This window comes from Psammomys obesus, unplaced genomic scaffold (genome assembly GCF_907164565.1).
Source record: "Psammomys obesus unplaced genomic scaffold, mPsaObe1.curated_primary_1811, whole genome shotgun sequence".
Taxonomy (NCBI): Eukaryota; Metazoa; Chordata; class Mammalia; order Rodentia; family Muridae; genus Psammomys; species Psammomys obesus.
Window position 1 is genome coordinate 21,793 of NW_026591646.1, and position 12,156 is coordinate 33,948.

Below are 12,156 nucleotides of genomic sequence, written 5' to 3' on the forward strand. Positions count from 1 at the left end.
TTTCGAATTGCCTTTCTTTCTTAATTTGAAAAATAAAAATGACATGCTATAAGTCTCTTTTGAAAATATTTTCCATTTTATGGCAGCAAGAGCTGTAGGCTGATTGAGTCAGTGGAATAACCTTTCAGTGAATTATATAAAATATCAAATCAAATTTTTTTCTAGATAATCTTACTATATCAATATACCTGTCCCCTAATTTTATGCTACACCTTTCTTATTTACAGGTACAAGTACTTAGTCATTAAACACAAATAAATTTGTGATAAGGCTAGGAATATGGACTTTCTTCTCTGAAGATTTTTCTCAGGGTAAAAAAGATCATTAGATTCTTAAGCCTTCTCTAGCTGGTACCGGGATCTGTACTGCCACCTTGTGGTAAATTTTCTTATTGCTCGCTGAACAAATTGCTACGGCCTTGGCCAGCTTCTTTCTTCCTGTGATATCCTGCCCCCTCTCTAAATCTAATGCCCTTCATCTTCTGTTTTGGCTAGAGACCCTTCCTAATTATCTGTGATCCCCTTATTGGTCTCTTGTTGTTTTTTAAATAATGCATTTGGAAGGCAGAATACTTCACAGATCACCTGTTCCTGACCACACAGATGAGATGGAAAGGCAATGATCTCTTGTTTCTGTCTCATTCACGTTCCCGTGGCCAAATGCGTCGATCAAAAGTTGTTAATTTGGGAGCTGGAGAGATGGCTCAGAGGTTAAGAGCACTGGCTGTTCTTCCAAAGGTCCTGACTTCAATTCCCAGCAACCATATGGTGGCTCACAACTATCTATAATGAGGTCTGGTGCCTTCTTCTGGCATGCAGGCAGGATAGTGTATAAATAATAAATAAATAAATCTTTAAAAAAATCTTATTTAAAAAGTTGTTGATTTGGGAAACTAGAATTAAATATAATTTTCTTGATATTTTATACTGAATGGTTTTTCATACATATAGAAGCAGATTTTTATGATTTTTTTTTCATGTATGTTTTTATCTTTGCAGCTTTTGTCCTTCCTTCAGGGTTTGTTTACATTTTACCATGAGGGATATGAACTCGCCCAGGAATTTGCACCGTATAAGCAACAGCTGCAGTTCAACTTGCAGAATGTAAGAATGCACCTGTTCTGCCCACCATTCCTTAGCAAAAACCTCCGAGTGGCTCAGTCAGGACCAGCCAGACCTTGTCTAAATATGGCAAACCACAATTGCTCAGAACAGTCCTCCTTCCAGATGTCTTCATGATTTGTTTCCTAGTGACTAGCTGAATGTAGGCCAGAGAAGAACTGATTTTATGTTAGAAAAAAAAAAAAAATGTGCGCTCCCTGTTTTATAGAAGTAAGTTTTACAACATGGAGATCCTTGGAAGTTAAATAGTATTTTTGTTAGCTCAGTGGGTGACACAGGATGAATAGGGTCTGGGACTCTCCCGCCCTCTGTTGAGTGTAGTTAATGCAGTGTTATGTACCTGAAAGTTTTTGTGGATGCTCCTCACCATGCCCAAACAAGAATAGAAAATGCATGTGGCGATGCACACACAACTTGATTGTAGAAATAGCCTCACAATGTATACAGATACCAAAACATCACAGAGACCCACAATGTGTACCTTCTGCCTGTCAGTTACTCCGCAAAGCCAGGAACTAAGGAGGGACTGGCCGGCTTTAGGTGAGTCTTATTTGTTGAGAAAGCAGCATTTCTCCATTTTTTAAGTGAAGGCCTCAAGCTTCACATTCTAAGGCCTCACATCTCTGAAATCACATGTAAAATACCTGCTGTTGATTATTTGCTGATAAGTTAAATGCACTCTTGACGCATTCAAAAGCACTGCTTTCCCATGCAGGGCTGAGTTATTTGCACACTGCCCATTTCTACCCGCTTATTTTGGGGCATCCTCCAGGTCTTTTACTTCTCCCAGCACACATGGATACTTCCACCATCGGCAAGCACATTCCTGCCCTTGTCAAAACCCACGGAAGAACAAAGTGCTGGTGTTGAGTCTTCAGTCACTGAAATCCCAAGTGCATGACACTCTAGCCAAAATAACCTTCACTTAATCTTCCATAAAAGGTGTATGCTTCTCTGCTCATCCAGGTCTTGTCCTCATGGAGTCTAGAGAGCACACTACAGAGCTCCGTGAAGAGCTATGCAACTTGATTTTTCTAATCATGTTTGGTTTTCAGCGTTAACTTAATGAAGTTTCCCTAGCAGGAACAATTTTACCTCTAACTCTTTTGCATTGTTTTTTTTTTTTTTTTCCCCAATGTGGAAGACAGGTGTCTGATTTCAGTAAAAAGTTCAAAAGGAAAATTGCAGACGCCAGAGAGTTTTTACCAGTTGCTTCTGTATTAGCTACAATTGCCGCAGCTGTAACAGGAGAAAGGAAGCACTTGGAAAAAAAAATCAATGCTTATGTTTGAAAGTGAGATGGTCCCCAGAAAAGACCCTGATCTATCTTGAGGTTCACTTCTCTGGCTGTGGACCATAGAGAGGTCTTGAAGGCAAGCTGTGGGTTTTGCTTTTAGACACACTTTGTTAGGATGAAGTATATGTAAAACACATTCTTTCGGAGAAAACATTTATTTTTTCCTACAGCTTAAGCAAACTTATTATCAAGTGTATAAATTATTATTCTCAAAAGAGGAAAGAACTTGGGTTTCATGTGAATAAGTTTTACACCTGCCCCGACCAGCGGAGGTTCAACGGGTTCCTAAGGAGGGGTGAAATGAATGGGGTAGGACAAGAGACACGAAGAATGAAGACCAAGACAGTTCGTCTAATCAAGGTCTTGTTTATTTGAAAATTTTCACACAACTTTATAGGGAGAAGGCAGGAAGGGAAAATGCGTCAGCAAAGTAGTTTATGATACAAAAGATAGCAGGGTGGTTTATGACGCAAAATACCACAAGAATGTTTGCTAAGATACAAGAATGTCAGCTAAGATCTCTCAAGATGCTCTAGCCTGACGAACAGATGTCTCATAAGTTCCTGGAACATAAATCTCTCACCCATAACCTTGTTGCCACTGTTGGCAACTTTGCACTTGCTGGCTTTGGCTCCCAGCATACACCAGTCTTCTAACAACTTGTTAAAAACCAAACCATGTGACCAACCTCAGAAAAGCTTCTCAGAGCCGGGCACGCTGGTGCACACCTTTAGTCCCAGAACTCAGGAGGCAGAGGCAGGTGGATCTCTGCAAGCTTGAGGACAGCCTGGTCTACAAAGCACGTCCAGGACAGCCATAGACTGTGAAGAGAGTCGAGCTGAGATTTTGCAGTAGTCACCTTAATCTACCTATGTGATGCTTTTACTTGTGAGCTCCTTACAGGAAGGTCATTTTATTTAATTATAAAAAATAATAAAAAATACAAACAAAAGCGTTAGGGATAAGAATTTTATTTTAAACTCGTTCATTGTCACATGTATTGAAAACACCGTTTCTTCTTCCTCCAAAGAGATTAAGTTCTTATCTGTCTACCTTTAATATCTGCTAATTCGAGGGTAGCAGATGTTCAATAATTTCAATTGCTGTAGTTCCCCTACTTGGGACTCACCACAACGTATGGAGGTAGAAAGTCTTGTTCACAGGAGAATCAGGGAAGAATGCACAAGGCCATCCAGGGATGTTTCCAGAAAGTGACTCAAAGCGGACACACAGATCAGCCCATCAGAGACCTGCTATGCTGAAAAGAACCAAAAGGGTCAAGCTTACTCCAATATGTTGGGTGGTTTTGAAAGTTGCTCAAAGCTGTCGGGAAATGCAAAGTGAGTTTGTTGTTTCTCTCCACCTAAGACAAGGAATAACTTTGAAAGTACTCGGCAAGAGGTAGAGAGACTGATGCAGAGGATGAAATCGGCCAACCAGGATTACAGGCCTCCCAGCCAGTGGACCATGGAGGGCTATCTTTACGTCCAGGAGAAAAGTGAGTCCCGGAAACTGACTTTCCTTTTTGTTTTCCATGTGTGTGTGGGTCCATGAGTGTGTATGCATGTTTGTATGTGAGTGGACACATATGTGTGGTTGCACACACACATATATGCACTCGGATGATCCAAGCAAGGAACCCCTGACAGCTGTGCCCAGCAGCTTGGGTTATGGTTAATTCCCGATGTAGTCAAGCTGACAAGCAAGAATAGCCATCACCGCCAGCTTGCTGTGGGACACTGCCTTCTGAGGCTAGACCTGGAGGAGGGCTGCCAGATACATTGACATGTCACTTGCATTCTAGAGATCAAAACTCAGGTCTTCATGCGTGCACAGCAAATTCTATACCAACCTCCCCTCCTGCCCTCGCAGCCATTACCCTAGCCCTCCTCTTTAAAAAGTGTGGGTGTACGTGAGCACGCATGTGCGTGCAGGTCAGAAGACAACTAATGGCATGTCCTTCCACCACATTTGTCTCGTTGTTCGAACTCAGGTTGTAAGCCTTGGCGGCAGACGCTTTTACCTGCTGAGCCATGTGGCTGCCCTGGATTCATCATGCCGTGTGCACACACGTGGCTTAGCTGCTTGAATGTTTCACAGAGGAAGACTAAATTCTTTACGGAATTTAAAACAGTCTTCTCTCCACCACTGCCATCACCAAAGCGAGGAACCGTTACTCTAGATTTCAGCATGGGATCTCTGATGATAACAGCGTTGAGTGAGTTTTAGAGTGTAATTGTGACACCCCTCCCAATTTAAAGTTCCATAGAAAATTGAAAATAAAAGCCCTCGTCAGGATGACTCAGCCCGGTGACTATACTAATAGTTTCTCCCTCAGCGGCACACTTCATTAAATTCTGAGCTCTGCTGGTTCTCAGAAGTAAAAGCGGTGATCATGCCATGCCCCACCACTCCCTACTTCCTGAGGTGAGAAAACAAATAGCAGAACCAGCAGAGAACTGTCATAACGGCCTCACGCTCAGCATGATCTCCCCACCAAAAAAACCAACCTAAATCCATCACACACGGGTAACTGGGGTCCCTTCTGTGTGCTGTCAGTAAACGAAACCACTTTGACCGTTTTGACTAAATGGGCTCAGTTTCGAGTCAGATGTGTGCTGAAGTGCTGCTCTCACATTTGTGATGGACAAGCTGCTATTTTCAGCCTCAGGATCCGAACCTGCTTTGGCAAAGTAGAATACTGCATGTTTAGGTTTTACAGCAAGTTACCACCAAAGCTTTGAAATGTTCTGGCCTTTTTTTTTTTTGAGGGAGGAAAGGCTTTATTTGGCTTACTGGCCATCCATGAGACGTCAGGACAGGGACTCAGGACGGAAACCTGGAGGCAGGAACTGAAGCAGAGATAATAGAGGAAAACTGCTTCCTGGCTGGCTTTCCATGCATTGTTTGTTTATCCCTCATATAGAGCTAAGGCCCACCCGCCAAGTGATGGCACCACTCAGAGTGGACTGGGCTCTCCCACATCAGTCACCATCAAGAAAATACCTTACACATATGCCCACACACCAACCGGACAAAGGCAATGCCTAAAGAGACATTCTCTTTTCCAATGCAGGTCCAGGTTTGTGTCAAGTACACAAAGCTATGACATCCTACGTTTGTCAACTTTGAGACTCAAACACATCACTTTAGCCATATCCTGTTCATTTCTTGTCCTACCCATTGTGACTGTGAGGTACTCAGAGGAGCTTGTTCCAAAGTCTCCATGCTAATGGTGGGAAAACATTGGCTTAGTTGGCAAAGTAATGTAGTTGCGAAGGGTTTGTGATGGAGAAGCCAGAGTTGTAGTGTTGACTGTGAAGGTATTTGATGCACATTTGTAACACGGTCACTAGAAGGCTGATGAAGCTTGCATCGGAGACACTCAGGTTGTGCGCCATCATTGAATAGTGCCATGCAAGCATGTACCAACTTGATTGACAGATTTGGCAAACGTGCGTTACAGCACAGTCTAGATAGATAAGGGACCGAGGCTGATGAGGGGCTAAGACTGTCCGTCTCATTAATGTCTGCTCTTGTCAGATCTGAGGTGATGAATCCTGATTACTTTCTGGCTATTTTACAATTAGAGCAGAAGAAATAGCTTTGAGCCTCCAGTTCATAGATTGGTCTGCTGGGTCAGACAATATGAGGTATAGATTTGGCTTAAGACATAACACTCGGGATATTTACTTTAAGTGTCTCAGATTCGAAGTGTCAGCATGTATGTTGGTTGAGAGGAGTTTACATTTGTATTGAGTAGGGTTTAACCAAAGGTGAGGGTTTGTGACATTGAGCAGCGAGCGCTTTGTAGAAATGGACGGAGGCAGGAGGGGTTTGCAGACCATAACTAAGGATTGTTATGCATTCTGGCCTGATTTTCTGTCTCAGGTTTTCTCCATGGATAATAGACAGTTGCTCATATCCTTGCACACATGCCATTTCTTTGCCTTCCTAGTTAAATTTCCATACACTACATTTTGATCATATTTTCCCCTTTCCCAACACTCATGCTAGTCCTCCTCACTTCCCTCCCCACACACTCACAATCTTCATGTTCCATCCCTGTTGCTCGTTCCCAAAACAAAAACAAAACAAAACAAAAATCGAAAGTCAAGACAAATTTGTTTCAACTTGGTAATATTTTGGTCCCATTTTTCATTCTAAACAGAAACAGTTTTGGATTACCCACCAGAAATATCTTGACTCTAATCTTCACATCTTTGTTACTCAGTTACTATGTAGTAGTCCATTCACTGAATGGGGCCATGGCTTGCTGACACCTCTCTGGACAGTGTGACGTAGGGTTGAGGACTACCTGGGATGGACCTAGTGAGAACTTGATGTATGCATCTGAGATTCGTACCTTATTGTAAGACATCTGACTGTAAGTCATCCTGAACCCCTGTGGTGCTAACCTTAGCTGAGGATATTTCATTTATTTTAATGGAATTCTTCTAGGCTATAAAACTCCAAGCAATCTTTAGTTCTCTGATCTCTGTCTGAATCATGGAATCTAATCGGTCTGCTATGTGTTCCTGAGACCATTTGACTCACGTCTCTCCATTATCTCCATCATTTCAGTCCAGGCTAGTCTTGTACAGAGGCCTCTCCTCTGCCTTCAGGCTTTCCCTTCATTTATCCCTGCTGCAAGGCTCCCTGAAGGTCCCCCCTGGTTGCTGCCATGTTTATGCCCTTGTTGTGAGGGAGCTTGGGTTATATCTGGCGCTGGAGACCTTCACAGGCAGGATAACTCCTTTCTTTTTTGTGAACCCTTCTCTGATTCTGCTTTTATGTCCCCAAACAATTTTCTCCTTGGGGTTTCTCTGGGTCTGCTTGCATCATGTATACAGCTACACTGGCTGTATTTTGCCAACAGGATCTTGTATTAACTGATGTTTTCATGTGCGTGTACACCTCTGTAGCCATCACTGCAGTCTGTAATGATAAGATAGGGTAGAGGCAGTCCCTGGCTCCTGGATATGGAGCTGCTGACATAGTCCACCTTGGGCGGCACTACGTCTCACCTGACAGTCTTTGGTTAACCTGGGAGGCACATGAGTTACATAGTCAGAAATCTATTGGAGCTCCTCGTCTGCCATGTACCTTTTGGATTCTGTTTAGGTTTTCAAATAGGGTCTCATGTCTCCTCCAGATTGTCCTTGAACTCACTATGGATCGGGGGATGGCCTTGGACTTGCTGCCCCCCCCCCTTCTGTAATGTGACTTTTAAAACCATTCCACTACTCCCAGTGAATCAGAGCTAGGGGTTGAACCCAAGACTTTGTGAATGGTTAGGCAAGCATGTTACAAATTTCTGCATCTCCAGCTCTCTCTCACTTACCATGTTGCTGTTGTATATAATTTTCTGAATCCAGACTATTTATTCATGAAAGAAAAATGTATATATCTCTCTTATTGAGGATCCAAGAATTAACAACAATATGTATCAAAGTATCTCAGTTTCCAGTGATGTTCTTAACATGACTATTCTTCTCATGAATACTTGCTAGTCTGTGCAGGATAGGTTTATTTTACCTAGTCCCTAAAACAATTTAGAGCCTGTCACGTCAGCCACTTCCATGTAGAGACATTCTCTACCCAGGATACCCAGTGACCACAGCTGTCCGGGACTCAGGTAGGCAATGAATGGTGTTATCCTTCTCGTCCTCCATTATGACTTCTGGCTTCTCACTCTCGGCCCAATAAAAAGCTTCTTGTAGGTGTTTCTTCTCCACCCAACTTCATTCACTGTAGAGTCCGACTCCTGGTTCAGAGGCATGGTTCCCTAGTCCTTGCCTCTAAGATAATTCATGACCTTCCTGCAGCCTTCATGCAGGATCCCCTTCTTCTACCACACCTCTAGCTCCCAGGGAACTCTAGATGTGAACAAGATCCATTTAGGTCTTTCCTGAAGACCCGTTCAGCTTTTTCTCCTAATGCATCTCTATTCCTCTCTAGAAACACCCCAAACAAGGAACCCACAACAATTACAATTTCCTAAGATCTAGTAAGTGAAACATAATTTAACCAAATTTAAGCAATATCTATCTATAAGTTCACTACTAAGAAGGCACTGGAAGAAAAACTCCAGATTAAAGAGTTTAACCACATTAAAAAAAAAAAGAAAAGAAAGAAAAAAAGACAAGACATAATTCTAGACCAGCAAATCAAAAGAGGGGAAACACACACACATACACACACACACACACACACACCACTATCATCACCGTCACAACAACAACAACAACAAAATAACAGGAATCAACAAACAATGCTCATTGATATTTCTTAACAACAATGATCTCAGTTCCCCAATAAAAAGCCAGTGGCTAACAGAATGGATGCAAAAACAGAATCCATCCTGTAGCATCCAAGAAACACATCTTACCTGCAAGAATAGATATTATTTCAGGGTAAAATGATGAAAGGGGATATTTCAAGTGAATAGACCAAAGAAGCAAGCAGATATAGCCGTATTATTAGCTGACAAAATAGACTTCAAACCGAGACTTATCATAAGGGATAACAAGGACACTACATACTCATAAACAAAAAAAAATCTACCAAGAGGCCATCACACTACTGAACATTTTTATATGTCAGATGTAAGGGTGCTCAAGTTCATAAAATAAACAGACACCATTACAGCTAAAATCACTTATTGGCCCTCATACAATGATAGTGGGAGACTTCAATACCCCACTCTCACCACCAGAAAAGTCATCCAGACAAAAACTAAACAGAGAAGCACTACAGCAAAATGACACCATAAGTCAAATAGACCTAGTAGATATTTATAGAACGTTTCACTCAAACAAAAAAGAATATACTTTCCAGAACCTCATGGAACTTTCCCCAAAACTGACCACATAATTGGACATGAAGCAAGTCTCAAAAGATCCATGAAAACAGAAATAACTCCTTGCATTTTATCTGACCACCATGGATTAAAACTGGATAGCAACAAAAGCAGAAACAACAGAAAGTATGCGAACTAGAACAGCATGGAAACTGAACAACTCACTACTGAATTAAAAAAAAAATTCATCAAGGCATAAAATTAATAAGAAAATTTACAACTTTTTAGAATATAATGAAAATGAAAACATAACATACCAAAAGATATGGGACACAATGAAGGCAATTCTAAGATGCAAGTTTATACTTCTAAGTGCCTACATAAAATAATTGGAGAGATCTCATATTAGCAATTTAATAGCACACCTGAAAGATGGAGAACAAAATGAAGAAATAGTACCCAAAATCAGTAGATGGCAAGAATAATTGTATTCATGCCTGGAATCAATAAAATAGAAACAGATACAAAGAATCAATAAAACAAGCAGTTGGTTCTTTGAAAAAAATTTCTAATATTAGTAAACCCTTAGCCAAATTAAATAAAAGACACAGGGAGAAGATCCAAATTAATAACATCAGAAATGAAAGGGGGGCGTGTATGTGTGTGTTTCTGTGTATGTCTATATTCCTTGTGTCCTTTCTTCATTTATCTTTTGTTGTTGTGAATTTGTCGTTTCATTCTTGTTTGTTTTAACCATGTGTTTGTTTTTTTAAAGAAGGCATGAGGTTGGCATGGTGAGAGGTGGGGGCGATCTGGGATGATGTGAGGGAAGAAAAGCCGTAGTCAGAATATACTGTAGAAAAATAACCCTTTTTGAAAAATAAAATAATGAAAGCCAAGTTAGAGTATCATTCCTTTAAAAAGAACACCTCACGCCTGTGCACAGCGGGCAGGTTTGCTTCTCTTGGGTGTGTGATGCTCTTTAATGAAGTCTACCTTGGAGGTTCTGAGGTTAAAGGGTTGTAGTAGGTGTTTGTGAATGTGACCCTCACCCCCACCGCCTCATCTCTGTCACCGCTTTCTGTGCTCCCTGGGCAGGATGACTGGGATTCTTTGGGTTTGCAGCTTTGGAGTTGTAATAAAATTTTCAGACGCTTTGTTAAGGGGCTTCAAGTGACTTGTTTAAGACCATCTCCCACACAGCTGCCAGCCAGCCTTAGAGCAAGCAGCACGGTGGACAGCAAGTGTCACCATGAAGTGCATGCAGGAGGCTTCAAACTTAAGATAAGGCAGGGGGAAAAATAGACATTTAGGGTCTAAAATGTCATCAGAGAATGGGGGTGCTTGGTTTAAAACGAACAGCTGATCCTACCGAATACATCACTAAGGAACAAAGTCCGAGTGCACCAGCCATGTCCCACTCAGCAGCCCTCAGCTGTTAAGTATTCTACGTGGCATGTCACAGAGTATCGAGTGCTGTCAATACTGTGGTGTGCAGTGGCCCCAGAACAGAACTGGAGTTAATTGCTGTAATCCCTTGTGATTGTGAAGCATGCATGTTCCCTGTCATTTTCAAATCTGGAGTAGCTTAAGTATTAACCGATGTGAAAGCTGGCACCAAGGACACTATTATTAACAAAAAAAAAAAAGAAACCCAGTGGCTCATGAAACTGCCTCTCAAAGGGCGCTTTTTTGTATTCTAATTGCTTGCTTTTGAGAGCAGGGTTCTGAAATCAAGCCAGCAGTCACATTAAGCATAGAGGTGACTAAGGAAATCTGTTTGAGTGGGTGGTGTGGCAGCTGAAGACGCTCAGAGGAAGGGAGCCCAAAGCTCTGTTTCCAGTGCACAAGGTCCATCATGGCATTTAGATTCAGGACACTCACTTCTCCGGGTAAAGGCAAGCTCTTGTGCTCTGTCAAGGAAAAGCAGAATGAAGGATACACCCCACTGTAGACACAGGAGTGTCTGGTTCTTCAGGAGCAGTGCCAACCCATGACATGGTGTGCCCGCGCTGTGAGAAAGAGGGTAGTGTTTGTGGGGGAAGCAAAAGTGAGCATTACTAACACACACATTCCTTTTCATATAATTACATAAATACTATAAATGGGGAAGTATTATTTTAATAACATTTGTTTTTAAAAAGACAAGGTCTCCTGTATCCCAGGTGCGCTTGGCCGTGCTGTGTAGCTAACAACGACCTTGTACTTCTCCTCTTACCTCTGCCTCTTAAGTGCAGTTTCATCCCTGAAGCCTCATGTCTGCTCTAGTGAGTGTGGGAGAGCATGCAACCCTTTGAGCTCTGTCCAGCCTCAGACTTATTTCTCAAGAAAGTCAGAGATGATTATCCACTCATAACTCACTTGTCAGGTGCTTCCTGAGTGACAATATACATCTGGGCGCTTTCTAAGAATTAACAAATTTTCTAATCAGCTGCCAGGAATGGTGACGCACTCCTGTAATCCCAGCCCCTGGGAGCTGAAGGCAGGATTATCAGGAGCTCAAGGCTAGCTTTGGCTACCATTGTAAGTTTGAGGATAATCAAAGCAAGACACCCATCTCTAAAATTACAGTAATGTTTGTCCACTGTTGGTGCGATTGGTTTTTCAAACATCTTCTGTCCATATCTGGACCTGCTGACCAGATTCCATGCTTATAGATAAGATTAAGATAGCTGACGCTTACATGTGGGCTCGCTCACGGGTTTCCAGGTCCTCTGAGGGAGGGTTATTAAAGCCATTTGAATCCACGATGCTGTCCCCAGGCACCTTTGCTCAGACTGGCCGTCCTCACGTGAATATTCCAGTGACAGCATGTGTGGACACTCTCCATGTGTAAGAGAGTCCATGCGCACACGTAGAGACAAACCGTCTGTCCAAATCTGAAGTGGTTTTTTTTTTGTTGGTCTACTGCTTTAGGACCACTGGGTTTCACGTGG

At 42.1% G+C, this 12,156-nt stretch overlaps 1 protein-coding gene across 1 annotated transcript in view; it reads left to right on the plus strand.

The window, feature by feature from the left end:
- The window catches only part of LOC129680188 (rho GTPase-activating protein 42-like), a gene marked incomplete at its 3' end in the record, with an annotated part of 28,424 nt that extends 16,271 nt beyond the window's left edge, over window positions 1–12,153 (plus strand). The window contains exons 5-7 of the mRNA XM_055611759.1: window positions 999–1,103; window positions 3,787–3,916; window positions 12,137–12,153. Coding sequence (XP_055467734.1) covers window positions 999–1,103; window positions 3,787–3,916; window positions 12,137–12,153 — 252 coding nt within the window. The remainder of the gene's footprint in view (window positions 1–998; window positions 1,104–3,786; window positions 3,917–12,136) is intronic.
- Window positions 12,154–12,156: the final 3 nt, after the last annotated feature.